Source organism: Thunnus maccoyii, chromosome 5 (genome assembly GCF_910596095.1).
Source record: "Thunnus maccoyii chromosome 5, fThuMac1.1, whole genome shotgun sequence".
NCBI lineage: Eukaryota > Metazoa > Chordata > Actinopteri > Scombriformes > Scombridae > Thunnus > Thunnus maccoyii.
The window spans coordinates 8,094,942-8,119,766 of NC_056537.1; the positions used below are offsets into that span (position 1 = coordinate 8,094,942).

Genomic DNA, 24,825 nt, shown 5'->3' on the forward strand with positions numbered 1-24,825 from the left:
TAGTTTTGTTTGACCACTAACAGATTTATAAGTGAATTTTAAGAGACAAGATATGTATAACACTTAGTAATAAAGAAGACACACACAACAAATTCCAATTTCAACTGTTTTATTAATCCAAAAAGTGTAGAGTTTATGCCACCAGAGCTGAAGCTGTAGAGGACTCGCTGTAAACAGAGAGAGAAAACATCATTAGATGCAACATTCCTAAATTATACCACAACAAAACTGAGACAAAATTAAAGAAAACATGTTAGTGACCATTCAAGTGTGGCTTTGACTGTCATCATTCCTTTCAATTTGACAGACAATCCTTATATTTGGTTCAAAAAAAATCTAAGAATTTATTTTAATCTCTACAAAAACTGCATATAGCGTAATATACACAACTGTTTAATTTATAATGTGTGAAGGGGACTGGCAGATGTGGCACCAACTAGCCACTCTGCTAATTTACCTCCAGCTTTTTTTCTAGCACAACAGAAATATCACTACTCAAAAAAAGAGGAAGAGCAGGACAATGAATTGTGCAGTTTTTCCACATATGTAGCCCATGTGGACTAGTTAGCTATAATCCCATGACACTAGTGACTAGTTTAAATGTATCACTGTTTGACAAAAGTGGACTCCAGTTGCAATATGACATGCAAATTAATTTTTTTGAACAGGAAAAGGAGCATCCAGCTCATCTTACAGAACCAAGCAAGTTCTCTAAGATGCAAAACGGACCAGCATGTGACTGGTGGCTAATGTTGGTTTAATGGAACAAGAAAACGCTCAGCAGAATCAATACGTACTACTTCCAGTTGGGGGCCAGTACTCTCTTGGTCTTGTAGTAACGGGCCAGCCTGTGGATCCTGCTTTCAATGAGAATCAGGCGGAACTTGGCATCCTTGTCCTGAAAGTAAAGTACCAAAATGTTAATATCGAACATGTATCAAGTCTACCACATTTTTAATTACTGAAGCTGTGAATCCTTCCATGTAGACCCCAATTAACTCCTGCTGCCAAAAGGTGCATTCACTATTGCTATGAGCAGTTTTTTTTTTAAGTCGTTCTTGAAACAAATGCTACATTTCCGCTTTAAAAGAAAATAATGTTGGGGATTTATGCTGAAACTCAATGTTTACAGTATTCATTTTGTAATGAACTCTTTCTCATCTACATGTATGAGTAAAACCATTGTGTGGGTGTGCACAAATTAGAATAATGTTTGTTGTACTAAGTGGGATTTACCCCCAACAAAACTGAAATACTTCTCATTTAGAGGCAAACGGGATTTTCAAAAACGCTCAGGTGACATTTGTCCTATAAGCTAAACCAAATGACAACTGATTGTCCTACTTCGCAACTCAAAGTCCCAATATTCTAGCCAGGTTTTATTATACCTTTCTGTTTCTCTCCAGATGCTTCCTGACTGCCACAGCCTTCTTGATGAGGTGGTAGAGATCCTCAGGCAGGTCAGGGGCCAGGCCCTTGGACTTGAGGATCCTCAGGATCTTGTTACCGGTGACGAAGCGCACCTGGGCCACACCATGGGAGTCCCTCAGAATCACACCTAGAAGAGGTGACAAACAGATTTACAATCTATGACATACAGGCTGGAAACTTGGACATTGTATGTTGCTCACAAACCAACATTTTGCTTTACACATTTGTCATATCAGCTTTGTTTCACTTTTTAGTAAAATATAATAAATGTCAGATAATGGCTAAACTTTGATAAGTCCTCCATCTTAACTAACCTAACAGATGCTTCATGTTACAAAAGCAAAAGAGAAACCACTCCAAGGTTTGTAGTGAATGATGATAAACCAGAATAACATACTTGACAGCTTTCATCAATGATATTTAGCTGTTGCCAGGATGAAATAACTTCCTTCAAAACTACAGAGACAAAAAGCCTTGAGAGAGATATCAGATCAAACACTTAGAAAATATGCTGATAATTTCTTTAAAACTGATTAAAGTTAAGTTTTGTATATTGATGTAAGAGCTAATAACATGTGGCCAAATAAATACATCTTATCCTGCAAACAACCGTGACAGGACTGTTTCCTAACATGTTTAGATCTAGCTGGGACTAATTAACTCTAGTTGGGAATGTGAAGTGTGTAGCTGAGTCAAATGTTAGAAACTTTGCAAAAGCCACTGAAAGTTCAAATAAAGGAGGGAAGAAAAATATTTACAGAGAAATCATATTAATATACAATAGAAGCTTACACAGTGAGCACTTTATTAGGAACACCTATACAATCTAATGTGATGCAATACAACAGCTCTGCCATGAAAGCTTATACATTTTCAGTTTCTGATGAGATTGTCAGAAAAAGGTGATAGTTCTACTTTAGGTTTATTATTGAGGATGTAGTGGGTGGTGGTGGTGTACTGAGAGCATTTAAGTGTTCCTAATATTTTGCCCTCCTCATGTCATGTAATCATTCTGCTTTTCTTTTTTCATGCAAGAGATCCCTTGTTTTGTTACCTGGTCTAAACAGACTGCTGACCAGACAGGGTCTTATGTCTGAGCTGCATGACTGTACAGTGCTTTAGTTAGACAGCTAACATTGTTCATACAGTAAAACACACAATACAAGTGTACTGTGATACAATAAAGCAGTAAGGATGCTAAGATACACAAAGGGGTGAAGACAATTTATCAAATTTAAGAATTATGTACATGCAATTAATTTAATCAAACCCAACTGTATCTGATTCTGCTGAATGTCGTGGACAATATGGTTATTGTTTGATTTCTCCCCAATAGCACTATGCACAGATAGGTCAAGTTTTTAGCAACAATTACTAAGATTAAGACAATTATTTATGGTCAGACACACGTCAAAATAGGTCAGGCATGCTGGATTTGCAGTCGCCCAGATACTCAACTCATGCTCCACAACCTGGACCGTCCACTGTCAGTTGTATATTTTCTTATCTCACATATATTGTAGAGGTGCAACAATTACTTGATTGCCAAAAAAATGAATCGCCAGCTATTTGACAACCAATTAAATGTTTTGAGTTTATTTTCTGTCTTTTTTTTTTAAAGTTCAGCTTCTCTGATTCCATCTTTTCAAATGAGAACATTTGCTGGTTTATTTAGTCTTCTATGATAGTGTATTACATATATTTGGGTTGTGGACTGTTGGTCAGGACAAAAAAAACGACATTTTGAGGACACCACCATGGGCTTTAGGAAACAGTGATTGCCTTTTTTCATAATAGTGACATTTTACAGACAAATTAGTTGAGAATATATTTGACAGATTAAATTGATAATGAAAATAATAATTAGGTGCAGCCCTGATGCATGTCTGTTGAAGATGCCTGCATCATTGACTTAGGCACTCTGAGCAATACAAGTACTTCTTGTCGTATTTGTTTAAAACTCGTTTACTACTCTAAACATTTAATAAATTACCGAACAACATTTATTTCCTATAGATACACTTACCAATCTGGGATGGGGTCAGGCCCTTTTTGGCCAGCTTGAAGATCTGCTCTTTGACATCATCAGATGTGAGCTTCAGCCACTGTAAAAAAATAAATAAATAAATAAAATGTTTAAAGTCATTGTTTGCTTGACTGGTAGAAAAAATACTTATTATCGGCAGTAAGTGAGACTCTAACATGTTGTGGCTGAATACTCACAGTGGGAACACTACGCCTGTAAGGCAGAGCTGACTGGGACAAGCCCTTTCTGTAGAGAAATGAAACATGCGACAAATTAGACACCTTGAAAAGTTACCGGGGAAACATTAAAGCAAATTAACGAGACTAGTATATTCCCAAGCAATGAATAAAGACAATTTCTAGTAAATTCTAGGCTCAACTGTGGATGGACAGAGTGATGGGCCGGCTAATGCTAGCTTCACATTAACACAACCGCTATCTATTGTAAAACTTAACGTCAAGTGCTTTTGTTAAAAAGGGGTTTAACTTCTTCATCAACATCACAAAAGAAATATTCCATCTGGGGTGTGAATGTCTGATATATCATTGTCAAACTTTTAAGTTTAATGTCAAGCAGCAAAAATGTGGTGAGCCGCCAAGCCAAGTACCGTCGGCTAATGGTAACTAGCTTGCAGAGGATGTCGATTCGAGGGTGCATTTATTTAAGTCATTTTATCACTTTTGGGCTGAATTTAAGAGTTCAAACTGATCCTCCACCGTCCATAACATGTTCACATTCAATATCCTACCATTAAAACCGACCTGTCTCGGGTAAATCTTAACTTTATACGATAAAACCGGAGCTTACCCGGGAGCGTGCATGCGACCCATGATGGCGGTAGAGGAAGAGAGGCCGCACACGCGACAGAAAAAAGTATTTTGCGCCTGCGTCGGAAGTGACGCAACGGCGTACAGAGGAGCCGTATTGACGCTGCCTGACGCATTCAAGATGTATTTTAAACGTAAACAGATTTCTTTGTAGCGCGTTAAAAACATTAAACGACAAGAAAAGTTATAAATTAAATAAAATTTATAATTGTTTTGTCGTGTAGGGATTTACTGGATGGCATCTAAGCAGTGGTGGAAAGTAACTAAGTATATTTACTCAAGTATTGTACCTATAATCTTGAGGTACTTGTACTTGGCTCGAGTATTTCCATTTTCTGCAACTTTATACTTCCACTTCACTACATTTCAGAGAGAAATATCTGAAATGTAGAGAACTTTCTACTCCACTACATTTATCTGACAGCTTTAGTGACTTTTCAGATGCAGATTTGACACAATGGATAATATAACAAGCTTTTAAAATACAACACATTGTTAAAGATGAAATCAGTGGTTTCCAACCTTTTTGACTGGCGACTTACAAAAAAGTGTTTGGGGTGCCTTGTTACATTTCAGATGTCTAAGAGTTGTTAGCGGTTCCACTAAATCTCTAATCTTGTCGTAGTTTCATGTAAATAACTGTCCCGAAAATAACTTTTTTTTTTTTTTTTTTTTTTTTTTTTTAAAAAAAACAAAACGTTTTTTCTTCTTTCCTCTCCCATTAATCATGTTGCGACCCTTCAGATTTATCTGGTGACCCTTTGGAGGGGTCCAACCCCTAGGTTGGGAACCACTGGACTAAACTAGATAATTGTAGAGTTCAAACTAGCTCCACCTCCAGCAGCTACAACACTTACATGCTGCTTACACACTGATGCTTCAGTGTAATTATATATCAGTTATGGCAGAACGAGTACTTTTATTTTGATACTTGAAGTACATTTTGCTGCTAATACTTATGTACTTTTACTTATAAAGGATTTTTCATGCCGGACTTTTACAATTAAGTATTTTTACATTGCTGTGTTGGTACTTTTTCTTAATTAAAGGATCTTAATACTTCCACCGCTGCATCTAAGTATCCAGAGCTACAAAGTCAATTACAAGCAAGCAGCATTTCTGAGATAAGTTGAATGTAGGTTATTTTCCTCGTATTACCCCATTTATTGTTTAGATGTCACTGAAAGGTCCCCAAAAAAGATTCTTCCTCAGTTTGTGTTCAACCGTACCGTCATATTTCAGATTATTATGAAGCTGGTGGTTTAAACTTTGTAACAAACTAACACCGAAATTAATGAACTTGATCACTGACCAAGCAAATAAGACTGTAAGTCTCTATAAACAATGTGAGCCCCAGAGGCCAAGTGTTTACTGTGAAGAACAAGTTTTTTGATTATTGGGACAGCAACATTATACAATATTGCAGTACTGTGTGGGCTTTAAGAGACACCCTGTGTTTGGTCTTCAGGCTTGGTCCTATGAAGGGGCTCTGTCAAACATATTCTTAAAGCCCAGTAATACTGTTCTTATTCATGCATATCTCCTTACAAATCTATATTTAATGAGATTACTACCTAACAATTGAAGCTGGAGCCAAAGAGTATTCCTGTGCAAGACTGCTGGATGGTGCTTTTAGCTCTTTAGGGAAATTATATTTTAGGTATTTTTGTACCTGTGTCTGATCCCATAAAAGGTTTCAAACCACAAAGCAATCAATAGCACCTTTTCACAGGGCTGGCTGCAGCTCAGCATGTGGTGCAGTGTTGGTGGTTCAATCCTGAAGTCCTCTTGTCCACATGTCAAAATGTCCTCGGGCAAGACACTGAACCCCAAATTGCTCATGACATGAATATGGGGAAAAAACTGAAGTCACTTTGGACAAAAGTGTCAAATGAAGGTAATGCTACGGATGAGTGTAGGAGGTATGTAGATTTGTGTCCTCGGGGCCACGACAGAAGCAACTACTAATTTTTTAAGCATCCACCCTGGAACAGTGTAACTATTCTTCACACTGAGTGATGGAGAAGTTAGTTGTTGTGACTGCAGTGTCTCTGGGTTGAAGCCTTGAATGCGAACGGAGAATTCTCCATAAAATACCACCGAAGCAATCTTGAAATCTGAAAACCTGGCTGGAGTACAAATCCTGTGTTACACACTCTGTGACCCTTTTTGGGTAAAAAGAAAGTTGGAAAAAGCTGCTGCTGTGTGTCTGTAATTCACACCGTTTACTTGCAACCAACACATTTTACACAACAGAAACAAAGACAATGTCACTTCATATTTGTTCCAAAAACATTTAATTTGCTTTAGGAAAGAGGGATTACAGTACAAACTGATCCATTCGGGTTACAGGTCACCAATTAAGAATAAATAACTGGCCATGTTAATACAAACTCTGCTTGCTTTCTTTGTACAGTCACTAAAAGAGTGTATCAAGTCACTAATATTTATAGTGATAGTGTGAGTGTAGCTCTTAGATCATAATTGTCTTGTAGATCTTCTCTTTAAAAAACATTTTTTTCAGATAAATTCTTAATTTCTTTATTAAACATTAACAACAACTTTAGATTTATAGTTAGCTAGTGGAGAGGAAAGCAGCTAATCTCTTGCTCAGGATCTTGTTCCCTTTTTGTGAAGATGTTTGAAGTTAAAGTTGCCTTTTCCGCACTGATCTGTGTTCAGTTTGCCTGAAATTCCCTCAACATTCAGAATGTTTTCTCACTTACATATCATAAAATCTGTCTGGATCTGGACTTCACTGGCAGTTATAGAAAAAACTTTTCACCCAGTAACTCATCACGGCGTCATTACACCACTGGTATGCACTGGAAGTGAGAGTGGTATTGCTGCCCGAGCTGAAACAGCCTCATGTCCAGACTCCAGCAGTAACTCAGTTCCTAAACTGCAATATCAAAAAAGCCTGAATTGTGGTTTTAAACCACCTGAAGGAAACACTGAACTAACTTTTGATCAGCATTACTGGGCAACTATAATCTCTTCATCATGAGCACTGACAAGAGCGTGTTCCAAAGCTTATGATGCACATTCCCCTTAAGGGTTGCTGTGTTGAAATAGTCAAGTAAAACCATGAGAGAAAGACCTGGTAGTGTGCATTTAGTGGCAGTCCACTGTTAGAAAAAAAAACCTTATGATGCTGGTCTGGCACCAGACCTGCTCAGGAAGAACTACTGATATAGCTTCAGAGAATATAGATGTTTCTTTAATAAGGACATATCACATTGTTAATAAAATATATCTAGCAATAAGGCCAAGTTGAGCATTAAAAAGAGATTGTGAGCACAAAGGCACCCTTGTTCAGCTCCCTACTCGGGAGAGTGGTTTGATTTGCCGTCCCTCTCAGTACTTTTGGCACATTCTCGGGGAATCATAAAGGTCACTGTTGATTTCCTGGAATCTGGTGTGTTGAACTACTCTACCCACAAGCCTCTGCTGTAAAGCAGGAAACCATGATGCCTCCTATTTGTCTATAAAGAAAACAAGGAAAATGTAAAAATGAGCCCCCTTTCTATTCCTTAAAAAATAAATGTGTCAATCTATATATACTCTTCTGAAAGTAAGCTGTTTTGGTCCTCTAATATCAAAATGTACAAAACATTACAGCTCTTCGTTATAGTTTAGGAAAAGAGAGACAAAATAAGTGGAGATTGTTTGTCACAAAAACAATCTTGATTAGTTGAAGAGGGAAAGAGAAAAAAAAAAAATAGTGAAGAATGGAGATCAGGCTTCCCTTTGAGGGTGCGTGAATCAGCCTGTTCGGTCGTCCTTTGAGGAGTTTTGATTCTGCATTCATGTCATATGGGAATAACTGTTGGAGCAACGTGATGATGGTTAAAAAACTTGACCGTGTTTGAATCTGTCAGGATGCCATGATGGGGAGTTTTCTGGAGAATCAGGTCTCTTCAAATCAGATGTTCAGCACATATACACTTAGTAATACATATTTGTCAGCAACAAGAATAGCTGTGTCCTACCAAGTCTAGTATGGATACTAATCATAACATGATTTGTGTGAAGGAAATGTTCCATTTGGTTTGCCTGATTTTAAATGAAAATATCACTCATTATATTTCCAATTCGTCCTGTTTGATGATGTTAGAAAACAATAGGGTCCATTTCAAGACCCCCCCCAAAGTTCTGAAGCAGTATTTTCATGAACTGAAAGCCGAGGTGACCAGTATTTTCAAGTAAGGTCGCATCTACCGCCTTCCCCATGTGATGTGAATGCAGCTTTTGTCTGGAGAGGCGGGTGGGGGTTTAGAAGTAGGGGACGGCCGTAAGTTTGTACCACTTGACCGTCTCCTTGCTGAGGTCAAAGTCTTTGAGTCTGAGCGTGATGCCGCCCAGAAAGTAGTTCTCACGCAGCGACTCGGCACTGAGCACGCTCAGTTGCAGCTCGCGCAGGCCCAGGGATTCCTTGCTGTAGCTATTGTACACCAGCTGTGGAGGGAAGAGGAGGGAAAAGTGAGCAAAACTTTGGTTCTTGAGTCCAGAAATGTAATGTAGGCAGTAATTATTTTGTGTTTCCTAACCATCTCATTGAAAGTAGGGTTCCTTGTTTTCCTTGAGATCTTCGTCTTGCGTTTGGAAGTCTTGTGTGGATCTGGAAGCAAGTAGGTTTTCACATATGGGTTTGGATCTGTTCCATCTTCAGAAACCTGATGTGGAGCAGATGGAAAAAGTATGACAACAGATAAATAAAGAGAATAAGAATGAAACAGCTTAAGAATCTGTCAAAGCAGCAGCTATGGATGTGTTTACCAGGTCTCTGATGTGCATGACCATGATGAACAGAGTGCTGTTCCTGTAGGAGATCGAGAGTTTCACCTCTCCTTCCACCCGACCAGAGGTGGGACTCAGCGGAGGCTCTGCGACAGTCAGAAAACACACATCACATTCAGGAAGTCACGAGAATATATCACAGATACAATCCAGAGCCACAAATTGTATGATAAAGGCGACAGTATATTCTGATTCTTATTATTTATAGTCTTTGAGACGTTCACTGCTTTGGAGATGGAACAGGAACTTACATTTCTCAGTGATGAATGCTTTTGACTGATTTTGTTTTACTTTCCACATTTTAATCATTATTTCAATTTTAATTCTAATTTTGCACCACTGGTGGTAAGAATCTAAGAGCAGGAAAGTTGTAAATTGTTTGTAGATTGGCTAAATAACTGACAAAAATCGATTAAAAGACTGTAGTTGGTTTTACTAACAATCTGAACGTTTCATTACGTCAGAGGGAAAATGAAAAAAAAAAAGGTGTGTAAATAGATAAGAATCACATACAATGTCATGAGTATGACAAACAGCTGAAGAATGGGAATGAAAAGTGCAAGGGTTCACCTGGTGCTTTGGCCGTGGACTCTAAGCCTTCTGTCTTGTCGTCCCGTGCAATCGGATGAAAGAAGGTATAGATCAGGTCACACTAGAAGAAGAGAACGTGAGATTACTAATATTGTCCGGCTTTGTTTACTAGCTACTGAATGTGAGAGTGTGTGTGTGTGTACCTGGGTGACCTCTGTGGAGCTCCTCATCAGGTTGTGGACGTAATTGTTGAGCTCTAACTTCCTCTTAGCCGCCACTTCTTTGATGTGGGTGCGACCAAGCACCATTTTGTTTGGGAAACTAGAGAAAAGGAGAGAAAGTCAAGACATATTCACTATTCTACAGAATATGATGCAAGTCTCCTCACTCTGCGCTACTGAACTGAGGTATAGAAACATGGAAACCTCACAAATTTAAGTGGGCGATAGTGAGCTTGTAGGTAGGAGATCTTAATCCAGAGAGAATATTTTTCTCCAAAACATGCCCAACAGGTTGTTTATTACTCTGTGGTCAGCCCTGATATGTCAACAACAAGTTCTGTATCTCAGTTTTCATTAAGATTAAAATAGTGGAGGCGGTGGTCTACCTCGGCAGCTTCCAGAGGGGGAAGAGGATGGTGAGTTTGTTGTGGAGCTCCTGAAACTCATCAAAGGTGCGAAAGACAAACTGGGGCTCATTCTGACCATCCCTCAGGATCCTCACCACATACGTCTGAGCAGAGAGAGACAGGGAGAGTCAGTACTTTCCAGTTTAACTCCAGATATGAGATAGAACATGAAAAGTTGATAATCTTAAAGAAGAAAATGGTGGGACTCACATAGTGCTTGTCAGGGTTGTATCTCTTCTGAAAGGAGAAGATGGAAGCGTGGAGGATGCGGCCCTCCTGTTTCAGGGTGTACGTTTTGGGGGAGAAGGACAGGATGGGCTCGTCGTTTGCCGGAAGACCAGAGAATCGTAGCTGAGCCAGGTTGTGGATGAAGAAGTTGAACTTGGTGGCCACACTGCCCAGGCTGGACTCTATCAGCCTGGAGCAGAGGGAGGAAAGAGAGACGCAAAAGGAGAAAATACAGAGGAATGAGAAGTGAAGGTGAGATAAGATTATTAACATAACGATGCATAAGCTCAAATGTAAATATGGTAATGGTTTTCTGTCAACAGGCTTAGATCCAATCCGGTCTGACTGGTCTTACAAAAAACAAAGTAAACCTGATCCAGCTTCTAGTGTGTCTGGAGGTTTTTTGTTCCTGTAATGTGAGACAGCATCTATTGTTGGTTTTTTCTGTCTTATATTGCCACCTGGTGGATTTTGAGTTTGTAGCAAAAAAAAAAAAAAAAAAAAAAAAAAAAGAATTGTCCTTGAACTCACTCTACTCGAAATAACAGCTCTGGCCAAAATAGCAGCTGCACACATGGGAGTACTTGAGAAGAGAGAAAAAACAATCTCAAAGGGGGAGCGCTCAATTTCTCCCTTTCTCTCGATGTTCCCGGTTTTGAGGTTGCGCAAAAGTTTAGGGAATTACATTTACAATATTTCACCCGGCCTGCCGAGACAGAAGTGGAGACGGTTGTTTTGAGGATCTGGGAGAACAATAAGTCAGTGTGTTCACCTGGTGAAGAAGATAGTGGCCTCGGCATCTGTGTTGTGCGGCTGCAGAGCATCAAACACATACTTTAGATCCTGAGAGCCGGTCAGCTCTGGGAGGCCTGACGACGTCATCTAAGACACACACACACACACACACACACACACACACACACACACACACACACACAACCCATGATGAGAGATTAACTCACAAATTCAAACACATCTTTTAAGGTATTCATTTCCAACATAGCTTAGAAGATTTACCAACTTATGACCCATCATGTATATTGACAGTTATTACATAATATCTACAGTATATATACTACATGTAGTGATAGGATTAAGATATGCAAAATAGTGTTCATCCATATTTAAGAATGTCAATATAATTTTGCATGAAGAATGATTTTGGAAAATAAAAATGGTTTGAATTCATTCCATTTTTGATCATTGTCTTTTAAATGTTGTTTTAATGTATTATTATGTCTCATGGAAAGAAGAAAATGTGATATAAATACACTTGCCAATTTAGATAATACAATAAAAAGCAGCAATTCTTTTGAGAGACAACATGAAGAGATCATATACTACAGCGCGCTCTATAAACAGACATTTCCAGGACAACAGTGAAGCACGTTGATTTATTAGGAAAGCAAAGCAAAGCAACTCATGGCTTGCAAATCTTTTTATTCTGGCTCATGCAGGTGCAAAAAGAAAACAGTTCAGCTGAACTAGGAGAACTCTTTAAGAAAGGAGGTCAAATCTACTGAGAAAAGCGGCGAAGAAACAGAAACTGAAGGTAGAAAAATGGCAAATTAGTAGAATAAAGATGCAAGAATATAGAATAACTAGTCTATAGCCACTTCTACAGTCTTGACAAAACTGTGCATCATTAAAGCAAACATCTTCTGCATGTGACTGTATGTAAATGTATAACTGAGAGTTTATGTATCCATGCAATAGTGTATATTGCTTGTGTGTGTGTTTGTGCGTGTCCTGCCTCACCAGTGACAGCAGGTTGAGGAAGAGTCCGGAGTGCTTGCGGATCAGGTTGTAGGCCTGGCAACACAAGTCTACAAACAGCTGGAAGCGACTGGTAGGACGCTCGCCTCCGTTGATGACGTACGCCATGTCAGAGGTCAAAACAAACGGAGCTCGGTCCCTGATGGGAGAGAAGGTCAAAAAATTCAGCTTCTAAAAAGGGTCAGCGAATAAGTTCAAGAATTTTGTCTCCGCTTTAAATCCCTAAGAAATTCTGGATTGGGAATGTGAATGCGCGACACTACCACATGGGCACCCTTAAATAAGTCACTACAAAGCCTGTAATTACTTCAGTGGAGATGCTCAAAGGCCCAAAAATAGAAGAGTGTGGTTGTAGGGCAGCCCACCTGGACAGATCCCAGCAGGGAATGTGTGTGAATGTGCGAGTTACGAACCAGGTCATGCCTGGAAATACACATTAATCTTGCTGTGTAGGAATATAGTAGCTCCTGCATCTGCAATTCAGACAATTCAACAATTCAACAAAAGAATAGTGGGTCACTGAGTGGAGACTGGCCTTCTGATCAACTTTACTATTGATGACATCAAAACCATATGCCTGTCCTCACTGAGTCATTCCCTTTACAGTACAACTGGGACAACTTTAGTGTGAGTGCTTTCATCACTTTCATTGGCGAAGCAACCTTTGTCCCAATCTGCCAACAACATTATATGTTAGATTTCCCCACTGAAATCAGCTGATATAGAACCTTTCACCTGGTTTTATTACCTGGTAATAAAACAAATAAGACAACAATAAAGATCCAGGCGCACCCTCAGGGAAAAACCTTTCTCATAGAGCACGAAAGCATATTTCATCAGACGATCACTCGCACGCATATATATACACACAAACATGCATCAACATGTTTGATTTTCACCTTTTGAAGCTGCCAAACATCTGGGCGTGTCCCAGGAACTTGCCGAAGTCGATATGAAACATGTGACCGGTGGAGCGCAGCATGATGTTGTCGTTATGCCTGTCGCAGATACCCAGTACGTAGGTCGCCACGCAGCATCCAGCACACGAGTAGATGAAGTTCTCTGATGCCTGGAAAGAAGACAGGAAGAGCCGGGGTGTGAATATTCAGTGTGAAGCACATTTTAAGAAAATAGCGTAATGTTGGCTGGTCTTGTTGCGGAGGGCAACCGTCAAAAAAATGCCTGAGAAGTAGGTGAAGCTTCTGACCAGAGAGACGAGAGGAATTCCCTACTTTTCCAGATGTTTTGAGCAGACTCAAGAATAATAATAAAAAAAAAATATTTTCCATATATTTCCAGACTTTCCATAACCAACTGTAGTCTCAAAAAAACCCCCAGCAAAACGCCATCTAAGCATGTCACTAGTAACACATTTATTTCTGCTTCCTGCTTAGTTTAAGGGTCAAATTTTGTGCGGTAGCTTTTTAGGGTCAATGCTTCTGAGAAGGGAGTAAGGTTTCACATTTATAGGAGTCAAAGGTCATACGGTTCTACAACTGCTATAAACTTTCAAGAGCACATAAATTGTGCGTTTTTAACTCCTCCACCATCAAATCATCGTGTCAACAGAAATTTATGGTTTTAATATGTGAGCCATTTTCCCCCCCAATTTTCACATCACGTTGCATTATAGGACACTAAAAAGCAGCTCAGTGGTATAACTGAGATTCATTATATATGAGATATCAGAGAGGTAACATATATTATAGGTAGCGGTGCAGTAAGTATGATAATGTGTAAGAAATATTTAATTTGCTATTTGCATATGCGGTGGGATTGAAGGGATAGTTTAACAGTGTACACATATATATATATACTGCTGTGTATTTATGTACCTTCTCGTACTCGTCCTCAGCAGGGTTATACTTGCGGAGCCACTCGGCCAGCGGTTTGTCCTTGAAGGATCCGGTGACTCCGTACTCCACCTGGATCTTTCTCAGCGTGTCGGAGGATGGCACCAGCTCCACCATGCCTGGAAAACACACATCGCAACTTTACTAACACACTGCAAGCATACAGAAGTCAGTTGCGTAAGTCACCTTTCAAAATGGCATTGTATCGCCATGGGTGATAATGTTATATAAGTTGTTTTTTTTTTTGTGAGTGGTTTATTAACATTTCAACATGTTAGTTTCTGTCTGTTGATGGCAACTCTACTTCCTTCTTCTGATGTAATACTTCAGTAATAGCTTATCTGTTCTACTTGTGGCCTTGCTGTGTTTCATTTCAGACAAATAAACAGAAAGGTTGTTTACTTCCTGAACAGTTATGTTTACTCCTGACCTGTTTTACAGCATGTCTGCGCTTTGGTCAGAGATGTTACAAATACAAGTTGACTGACGGTTGTCTGACTGTGCATGCTTGTCTGTTACCTTTGTCTTTGCCTGTGGAGATGCATTTGAAGTTGACGATGCGTAGGTCCAGCCCCTCCTGCAGCCAGATGCGGTCCATGATGCGGATCATCTGAAGAGCCAGCATGTCCTGCCTCAGGTCTTCTCCCACCTGACAAACACACACACACAAACACAGAAAGACAAATCACGCTAACATACTGCACTTTTATTTTTATCAGATTGGTTTCTCTCTGGCCACCAGGGGGCGCAGTGTTCAGACGGCAGGCATATAAACAACAAGTTAGAAATGTATCTGATGACAGCTCCCCACTGTAAACTCATGGCATGTGTGTGATAGACACAAAAGAACCAGTCCTCAGGTATTGTTTGAAACAATACTGATGTCTGTTCATAAGTTTCATCTTCTGCATTCGTGCGAGAGTAGGAGTCCTTGTACTGTACCTTGAACATAACATTGATCTCTTCTCCCAGTGGGTCGGCGTTGACCAGGGCCAGCTTGAGAGGAACTGCGTTGGAGTTGAAGAAGGAGCAGGCCTACGCAAACATAAACACATATGAGTATGACTTTATCTTATGCATTACATCATGCTTTTATGTTGCCTTTAAGATGCAGCTTTACAACATGATCTGCGAGAGGAGTCAGTACTTTATTGTTCTCTTTGCATCTTTGAGTTATTTTTAAAGCTATCCAGATACCATATACTGTACATCACGTAATCATTATGCTTCTCCAAAAACGTCATCATCAAATGACTCTACCGGGATGAAACAACCTATTTTTCAGCAAACTGTCGAGCGCAGGCCATCAGATTTGTGTCTGGTGTTTTCAACAAATGTTAAATTATTTCTGGCTCATGTCCATGTATGTAAGTGGGTAGGCAGACTGCTTAAACCGCAGAGGTAGCCAGGTTGATTCACCAAGGGAAAGTCTGATTAAAATCTATTTTAAGTACAGCTCCTCCTTCTCCTTAGGAGAATACATGCAGACGTTAGGAATGTGACATCCGAAGCATCTCGTTATCCATGATGAATATCTGCAGGAGATATTTCAGAATATATGCATGCATGTGTTTTATATTTTGGTGAGACTGTGGCTTAATGAGCTCATTTCCTCAGTGGTTTGAACCACCGAGGTTCAACTAAGAGTATGTGGCTGTTTTCCTGTTTGCTAGCAAATAGTTCAGTTGAGGGTTTTCTTATTATATGCAACTATTATGACTTTAAAACTGCTGTAGATCAGGTATATCCAGTGTGATGTGGCAGACGCACTGAAGCGAATACAATACAATGAATAGCTGATTGTGGACATTATGACCCTAAAGGAAAATGAGGATATTATATTGCTGAGGCCCTTATTTCATCTCATTGAGGGTCTGTGTGTCAGTGTGTGTGTGTCACCTTGAGGTTTAGCTCCTTTGCCACCAGACTGGGGCTGAGGGGCAGACGGCAGCTGTTCCTCTGGAAAAAGTTCTGGACGTTTTCAAGACCTTCCTGCAGTGCAGCCTGAACACACAAAAATACAAAAAAAAACACTGTTATAACATGTTATAACACACAACAATACAGATGACGCCTACACACAGACACACACACAGACACTGACCTGCCGGGTGGACCCTCCGGCCTGTCTGACCCTCTCGGCCACGGCTCCGAGCAGCGTGACCAGGTGAGTCTGTTTCTCCAGTTCTGCTCTCAGCTTGTTTCCGCAAAGACACTGAAGGGCACCCAGCACCCGCTCGTATCGTCGTCCCCAACCAGGATCCTGCACAGAGTCCTTCAGCAGCCTGCAGACATCACATACGCATCACAACAGCTGACGTTCAGTGGACGCTTTCATCACGGACGCTAACTTTCCGTTAAGCCTGTTTTTACGTGATCAGCAACAAAATGAGGAACATTATGTAAGATTGTTATTTTTTTAAAGTAGTAGCAACTTAAAGAACAGCAATTCAATCATATGTTGAATTAGATGATTAACAAATAATTGTTTGTGGAGAAAGAAAAAATACTCTACATTTATTTTGTGGTATGAAAAACATAAGCATAGCACCACATGCTCATCAAAGACATCATTTTTTTGTGGTGAATGTTTTTTTCGGATGTTCCGAAAGCCTGTTTATTCACTTCGGCAGCTATCGGACTCATTATTTGCAACATTTCATTTTAGATGTTTGTTTGGAAACATCTCTAACAGCTGGTTGATTATTCAGCGCTGCTATGGACTCACCAGTAGAGGTAGTGCGCAATGATAATGTTGCCTTGTGCTCTGGACAGCAGGAACATGACGAGGGCGTTTTTCAGGTGACACTCGAACTTTAAAGCCTGGAGGGAGGAGACAGAAGAGAAAAGCGAGTTAGACTTAAAGATGGAGGAATTGTGAAAGAGTGAATATATGAGAAACTGAAGTTGAGTGTATAAGAGGATGAGTGACTGGGTGAGTAAACACGTGATAGTAGTGTGAGCGAGTGAGTGCATATATAGCTGTACCTGAACTAGCTGTGGCAGGTAGTCAGCCAGCTCATCATCACTGCTCTTCTCAATCCAACTAACAGCCACACTTCTCACCTCTGTATCTGCAAACCTACACACACACACACACACACACACACACACACACACACACACACACACTCAATCAATCGGTGGATTAAAACAATTAATAATTAAGAAAATAGGAGAGAAGGCATTTAAAATTCAGATCCATTCAAGATAAGATTTTTGAAAAGCAGATGCAATGACATAAAAAACAACAACAAAAACATACGGTACAGTGTAAGAGTTTTGGTTTTCATCACCATTTTTGCTGCATTGTAAAATACGCTTTTTCTATATAAGGATCTGTGCCGCTATAGACTGAATGTATGCACAGGAACTAAATGTGAGCGCGTACTTGGAGTCGAGCAGCTCCAGTGCAGTGACGGGAGGCAGCGTGGGCCAGTGGTGCAGCAGTGAATGGATGTGAGCCATGCTGGCCCAGTCCCAGCTGGGCGCACTGGCCAGCACCTTAGGGATGCTGCTGGGGTGGTCCCTCCGACAGTGCAGCCGATGGTCCCATAGGAGCTGGTGATCTGCCCTCTTCAGCCTGGAGAGAGATGGAGAACATAGAGGGTGAGTGGATGGGATGGTACGTAGAGAAACTGTAATAAACTGTATTATTTAAAAGAAAATGTCAGCTGGACTTTTTAGATGAGATTTATGCCTCATGTCTAACCAACTAAAATTCGATATTTAGTCTTTTGTCAGTGTTAAAAGAAACATTTATCATTCAACACTATGTAAATTGACCAAAAGCAAGTTTAAACGGAGTCCAAACGTGGAGTTTACTTGGTGAGAACTACGATAATGTTTAAAACAGACAAAGATGATACATGATACACATGATACAAAATCAAGACAGCAATAAAAATGCAAAAGAAATGTGATTATAAAGTCACTGATGCACATTTTCTCAGAGTATCTGACAAAATATGGACAGAATAAGAAAAGAAGAACTTCTCTACTCTTGCTCAACAAATTCAATTAATTTGCATTTGATCAAGAAATCGAGACCCCCTTAGAGGGAGGTCCAGTCTCTCCAGTGGAAATCCTCTGAGGCTGACAGAGCTGACGTGTTTTACTGACCTTCTCTGGACAAACAGAAGTATAAGATTACAATCATATCAAGTGTTTTGCCTCATATCGAGAGTCATGTGACACATGGTAACACAACAACTACGAAATCAAATATCTTTAACACTATTCAACAAGTCTAACATTTCTTAGTTGGTGCCTGTCCTCTAGTACAGTGAGAGCATGCACTGTGAGACTCTAAGTATGTCTCTGGCATGTTGTTTTCACTTCTCACTTTTTGAAAAAAAAAAAACCTTTCGGGGTTAAATTACTCCGTCAGTGAGCTTTTACCCCTGTAAAGCGAGACACTGAATCTCCACTAATGCAAGGGTTTGCTGGTATGTAGCTGACCCTGACCTCTGACCTTCCTGTAGTAATAAAAATAATAAGTTTCCCTTCAGGGATTGATGGAGCAACACACACACACACACACATAAACAACACATGACAGATTAGTGAAACTGCAGCTCCGCAAGTCTTGTGCCCAGAGAGGCTGGAGAAATGAATGGGCAGGATAGAAAGCAGGCGGTAAGAGATGGCCCAGTAAGAGAGCGCTCTGTGCTAAAGTGCCGGTTGAGTCTCATGGATGTTGGCAGAGTGGAGGAGATTTGGCTGGCAGCAGGCATAAGAGAGCATTTAGCTGTGCCTGGAGCAGCTGGAGGAGAACAGACACACTGGAGCAGACAACATACAGGCGTTTATGGGGAACTGCGGCTGGCAAAGTCAGTGGCTTCTTTTAAAATCTCTTCTTAAATCTAGCAAATCCGACAGATTTTGGGTGGTCTGAGATCTTGAGCCAAAATACTGTCTACTAAAAGGGGTAAATTTAACTAGAAATAGTGTTTCTATGCATGTTTTCGGTTCTCTGATAACACTAAGTACAGTAAATCTAGTAAAAGCCCGACCAGACTACAATTTGCTGATTATAATGTGTATTCAACAGTCATTCTATATATTCTATGTATATATTCAACATTAAAAAGTCTTACCACCTTTCAAAAGTGTGGTTTTGATTCCACAGAGGCTGAATTTTGATTAGGCTGACAGACTGAGCTTTATATTTGAGGTTTTAAGTGAAGAACAGCTTTAAACGGTTCAAATGTCCACATGGGCATATAATCACAATTTGAGAAGTTAATACACTATCCAGCAGTTTCTTCTGGCCTCCTGTGCTTGTACAAGAAGCACATTTTGCTCAGACCGTCTGTTTTGCACATCAAGTCGAGCAACATGAGGACCACCTCTCTGGTGGCATTGACTGATGTCAGCCCTTTTATTTGAAATCGTACCAAATTTCCCTTACAAACTCTAAGAACTGAAGTGAAGCGAACAGCCGAAACGGTTGATACACTAAAGGTGCAGTGTGTAGAATTTAGTGGCATCTAGCAGAACAGACTTGGCAGATATGGAGTATTCATACACTGCGCTGTGTCCTTTAAACCTTAGAAGTTTTATGATGTCTACTTTCAGATCCAAATTTTGCATCACAGTCTCCCGATTTCAACTTTTAAGAAACGTGAGAGAGAGATTCTTGTACCCGAAGTTGGAAGCACGGCTGCAGATTTTCTCCAGTTTGCGTCGGAGGTCTGGGTCCAGCTCCTCCAGGGTGCTGGGCTCCGGGCTGGGAGCTTCCTTGGGTCCCACGTATAAAACATCCACTGCTGAGTTGGGGAAGTCCACCTGACAGTAACACACATATATCAAAGTTGGGATCCGTTTATTTCTATGAGGTAACTTCCAGAAGACACATTTGTTCAAAAACAAGTTTTTCTTCACAAATGTTCTTTCCTATTTTTAAGAAAATGGGTGTTGCTATTTCACAGTTTGAGAAGAACTGGTATTATAAAAAATACTGTTATTGCTACTAAAGCTACCAGGACTACCACCTCTACTACCACCAGTACATGACTATGACTGCTACTATTGCATATACATGTGTTACTGTCCCAAAATTGTCTCTTTCTACCACAATTTTAGTTACTGCCTACTACTAAGATCACTATAAACACTACTACAAAATCCACCAATACTACTCCGACAATGAATACCAGTACACTTGCTACTATGAATGCACCATGACTACTAGCAGTACTAAAACCACTACAAATACTGACGCTACTGCTACCACCACCTACCTGCAGTATGATTCTCTCTGTGGGAATCCTCTTGCGGTTGCCGGTAGAACCAGCAGCAGCAGCGACTCCCTGGTTAGACATCCACAGGCACAGCAGCCTGCTGCCCCTGGCGAGCACCCTGTGAAACACAGTCAGCAATAAAGAACAACGAAAAACAAAACAATAGGCGTAAGCAAAATAGAATTCCTTACACCGTGGCAAGGATGTAAACTATCGTGACCTTTCCACGACTTTCTATAGCTGTATGTTCCTAAAACTACGAGTGTTTGTCATTCCTGATTTGTCAGTTTTGTTTTCAGCTCATCTAAAGTTAAAGAGTTTAGGTTCCTTTGTTTAATATAAAGGAAAAAAATTGTTGAGAACCTCTTAAATGGCATGAATGTATAAAAAAAGTAAAATACATCATCCACAGCGAGTGTAAAATTTCCTGATATTACCTGATTTGACAAAGAATTGATTTTAACATAAAAATTAGCTAATTCCCAGGCACTGAACTCTCAAATATTCTATTCAAAGTGCGACATTCACTCAACTGACACACAGTATAGCCTCAAACAACTGTTCCTCTCTTACCGTCTGAAGTCAAAGAGCGGCATAGACACTTTGCCCAGCAGCTCTGGAGCTTTTCTCTGTTTGTTGGAGTCGGGGGAGCCGCTGGCGTTCTGGTTCAGCACCCCGAACAGAGTCAGGCTCAGTGTGGACTCCAGTGGGAGCACAGCTACCGCTATGGGGAAGTTGATCCTGGGAGTAGCAAGGACAGTGTCAGCAACATGGAAGAACGATATATATAAATATATATATAAAAATACAAAGTTGTTGTTAGTGTTCAAACAAAAAATGGTAAATAAACGGGGTAGAATGGAGGAGAGGAATGGAGCGGAGAGGTAATCACTTACAGTTCATCCCATTTGACGTGGTAGAAGAAGCTTTTGTATGTGCCCACTCTCTTGGACTGGATCGGTTTAAACAAGTTCTTGCCATTGTGGGTAAGGGAACACATCAGGAAGTACTTCTCATAACTGCAACAAACACAACACAACACATAATGCAACTGTGTCTGTGTCTGTAATGAAGCATTATCTGGCTGATTAGAGGCTCTGCCAGGTATTTATAATGCCAGTAGATTTTTTTTTATACAGTAAAAATCTGATGATGCTTGTTAGGTGAGTTAGTGTAAATAAAGCACAGTGACATTTGCTGCAGGAGTGCTGTAATAGGACACACTGGCACTCATTAAATGCATGTCAACCAATCATAAAGGGAGTTCATAAATAACTGTAGTTTCATGTGAGATGCATTATATGTTTAAGTTAAGATATGTAACATTTTCATTTAGTTAGTTTTTTAATGTCATGCGTCACAGATACAGTTAAGCAGACTTCCACCTGGGAACGACTGGAAGCTGAGTGCCTTGCTCAAGGGCAATTCATATGTGACTAAGGAAGGGTCATTAGCATCTTCATGTTCCCCAACCAGACTTTCCCAAACCAACCTACTAGTCCAAATCAGACCGCTGATGACATTGATGCCTATGTACCAGTATTAACAGACTCGTTCTCTCAGTTATTCCTATTAGACTTCTCTACCTGCCCACGCAGACCTGAGAAGAGGTCTAATTAGGTAACAAGTGAAAACATCTGTGTAGGAGGCGCTTTGAGACTTTACATCCTATTACAAGTCTCTTTCAGGAAGGCCCTGTTCTCACTCACATGATCGCACGAATTCACACCTAAAGCTGTCCAGTCAAACCACGGTCTGATCTGCTGATCACCGAGCAGCTCAGCTGGAGCAGCTGCAGGTTAAGAGGCTTGCTCTAGACCTCAGTGGTGGTAATGAGGGGCAAGGGCAACGATTCCCCCCACCTAGATTTCTCCTTGCACCGTTTGTTTCTCCACCGCTGCCCCGACTCGGGCCGATCCACAATGAGATCACCAGAGATAACAGATTTCACTGCATATATTTTGACAAGCGTAGGTGGAACTGATAACATTAATGATGACTCTCTCAAAAAGTTCTAGCGAGCCGAATCAGCGAGCAATCACGCAGCCATTGTTAATGTTATTACCGAAGCACACAAGAATGGTAACACACTGTAAAGAAGCAGAAGGAGAACCGAGCACAGCCTGTACCCGCCTACACAGACCTGAGAAGAGGTCTAATCAGGAAACGTTATTGAAAACACCTGTGTGGGTGGCTATGCAGGGGCTTTACAACTATATAGTATTACAAGTTACGACTATTCATCTATAACCCCTGTATATGAATGTACTGTATATCAAATATTATGACTTTTATATAAGGAAGATGTCTGCAAAAAAGAAAAAAATAACAATAACAGCTACAGAGAAAACTCTAATGTGCATTTTCTTGTATATAAAAAATTATACTTCCAGATGTGCAAAAAGAACCAGAACAGATCAGTCACACCCAGTATTACGTTTAGTTGCACCAGTTAACCACACTTATAAATAATTAGTTTCAGTAACAGATACATTTGTGACTGGAGGGTGAAAATACAAGCACATCAGTTTCGCATTTTCACTAATACAGGCTTGATCCGCCGCTCAGTGCCATCTGGGCTGGCAGCTCCACCGCTAGCCATGGTGTCTCAATATGCTGGCAATGCCGTGGCATCTACTGAGGCTCCAGATGGATTACACGCTAGCCACAACAACGCCAAATGCTCAGAGCTCGATAGGGGAGCGTTATAGTAACACCACAGCATAACTGATAGGCCCTAGCTACTTATCTGGGTTGAGAAACACTGTATTCGCTGTGTGTATCTCTCTCTGGCCTTGGGTTGAGAGCAGCTAAATATTTATGGAGGTGTCTTTGGAATGACTGTCACTGCAGTAATGTTTGGTGTTGGCTTAAAATAGCTGCTGGAAGAGGCAGCGCTGGAGTAAATTAGCCCGTTATTAAGCAGTTCCTCTCTTTATGAAGGCCTCACTGGCTGAACAAGAAAATTACCATGGAAGGCATTACAGCAAATGTCAAAAGACCTCTATTTTCTTCTTAAAGACTCGGTCGTACATGCTGGTTGTGCCTCGAAAGTAACGACTAAGACCGTTTACAGCTGAGGATTATCGTTCTGTGATGACAACAGGTGAAATGACGGAGGCAAATTTCTAAACCTTGAAATTTCTTGATCTCTTTGCCTGAAATAAAAAGGATCAAACACTTTCCCATACATTTCTAGACTTCCAAACCTGTGCGGGATCCTTGTACTGTGAAGGGACTTGCCAGAAATGTACTGATCCAGGTTACTGATGCGTGACAGAGCTGGGAATGGAAAATTTGGCTCAGCTCTGTTCCAGACACACACACAGGAGATAAAGTCAGGGGGAAATTGGACACTGGCATGGAAAAATAAGACACGGGGTACAACACCGGAGCCGTTTGTTTGGCAGAAGAAAAAAAAAAGACAACTGTGACAACAGAGCCCGAGACGCTGTGCTGTAATTTTCTGGTGTCAGAGAAATATTCTGCTCCGTTCCTTTCTGCTTACCGGTTATTTGTTATCCTACGAGCGCTCTTGCAAGATGTACTTTAGTGATTATGATTCCAAACTGCCTTGTGTCTTCATCTTTGACCCTTTCTTGCGTACCCTTTTTCCTCAAATAGTGACTCAGGCCTTTATTGACCTCACCTGCAGAGGCTACCAGGCCCTTATTGGAAGCAGGCTTATATCAGAGAGACGTCTTTATTTCTAATTTCCTCTGTTTGATAAGAATTTTGCTCATATTTGCTCAAAACCTCCTTGTTTTCTGATCTACTTCCATTTGCTCTGTTAAATTTTTGTTACTGCATCACCAGTAATCCACTCACTCTGACATGTGGAACAATAATTCTGGCGCTTTTGTCAGCACCACTTAGCTGTAGCATGTTCATGGATGCATGTTCTTAGCCAAGTTACCCTGGTCATCCATTCTCATGTAGTGTTTCTGCTGTCATTATTATTAAAATATGCACCACTATCCCCGTATTTAAACGATAACGCGTTTCCTCCGTCCCCCTCCCGTCTCTGTGATGGTCGGCTAGAGGGCTACACATGTACTCATAACTACTAGATATGATTAACTAGCATGCACATTATATAGCAGGCACCAGGAGTTTATTCCTTGTTTTTTCCCTGGCCTGTTTTATTTATCTGTTTGTGTCGACCACACTCCCAGCCATTATCTAAGACCAGGCTTTAATTCACTATCGTCTTTTAATTGAGGAAATACAATAAAGCACAATTAAGTGACATGTGGGCGGCACTGATAATACTGGCTGATCATGCAAGAACAAATGCATGAATGGAGGTTTTAATTACTCTGCAGCAAAGGATAGATTTCTCCACACATATAAAGATTTCACAAGAAAGTCTGGATGAGAATCAAATGTTCTGTTGTAATATACACCCATTTATTACATGCTTCATGTGGTAATACACCCTGAGGTCATTACACATGGATTTATTGATGTGAAGCTGAAT

At 40.4% G+C, this 24,825-nt stretch overlaps 2 protein-coding genes and 1 non-coding gene across 3 annotated transcripts in view; all 3 read right to left on the bottom strand.

Moving 5' to 3' along the window:
- Positions 1-92: 92 nt before the first annotated feature.
- rps13 (ribosomal protein S13) lies at positions 93-4,355 on the bottom strand. Its single transcript, XM_042411936.1, has 6 exons — positions 4,265-4,355; positions 3,655-3,703; positions 3,458-3,536; positions 1,389-1,558; positions 798-898; positions 93-167 (listed from the first exon to the last, which is right to left on the bottom strand). The coding sequence occupies exons 1-6, from the start codon at positions 4,285-4,287 to the stop codon at positions 134-136; spliced, it is 456 nt and encodes a 151-aa protein (XP_042267870.1). The 5' UTR covers positions 4,288-4,355; the 3' UTR covers positions 93-133.
- On the bottom strand, positions 402-533 carry LOC121898143. The gene has a single exon (XR_006096364.1). It is a non-coding gene; the product is annotated as a small nucleolar RNA SNORA19 (small nucleolar RNA).
- Positions 4,356-6,554: 2,199 nt separating the features above from the next.
- Positions 6,555-24,825, bottom strand: part of pik3c2a (phosphatidylinositol-4-phosphate 3-kinase, catalytic subunit type 2 alpha) — a 48,547-nt gene continuing 30,276 nt past the window's right edge. Inside the window, exons 12-33 of the mRNA XM_042412779.1 lie at positions 21,242-21,364; positions 20,919-21,086; positions 20,346-20,463; positions 19,748-19,890; positions 17,492-17,683; positions 17,089-17,182; positions 16,829-16,923; positions 16,205-16,385; positions 16,000-16,104; positions 15,043-15,135; positions 14,620-14,749; positions 14,083-14,219; positions 13,147-13,316; positions 12,230-12,386; positions 11,244-11,353; positions 10,454-10,661; positions 10,223-10,347; positions 9,819-9,936; positions 9,655-9,736; positions 9,064-9,170; positions 8,835-8,960; positions 6,555-8,742 (exon numbers count right to left, since the gene is read on the bottom strand). Coding sequence (XP_042268713.1) covers positions 8,560-8,742; positions 8,835-8,960; positions 9,064-9,170; positions 9,655-9,736; positions 9,819-9,936; positions 10,223-10,347; positions 10,454-10,661; positions 11,244-11,353; positions 12,230-12,386; positions 13,147-13,316; positions 14,083-14,219; positions 14,620-14,749; positions 15,043-15,135; positions 16,000-16,104; positions 16,205-16,385; positions 16,829-16,923; positions 17,089-17,182; positions 17,492-17,683; positions 19,748-19,890; positions 20,346-20,463; positions 20,919-21,086; positions 21,242-21,364 — 2,965 coding nt within the window. The 3' untranslated portion in view covers positions 6,555-8,559. The remainder of the gene's footprint in view (positions 8,743-8,834; positions 8,961-9,063; positions 9,171-9,654; positions 9,737-9,818; positions 9,937-10,222; positions 10,348-10,453; positions 10,662-11,243; positions 11,354-12,229; positions 12,387-13,146; positions 13,317-14,082; positions 14,220-14,619; positions 14,750-15,042; positions 15,136-15,999; positions 16,105-16,204; positions 16,386-16,828; positions 16,924-17,088; positions 17,183-17,491; positions 17,684-19,747; positions 19,891-20,345; positions 20,464-20,918; positions 21,087-21,241; positions 21,365-24,825) is intronic.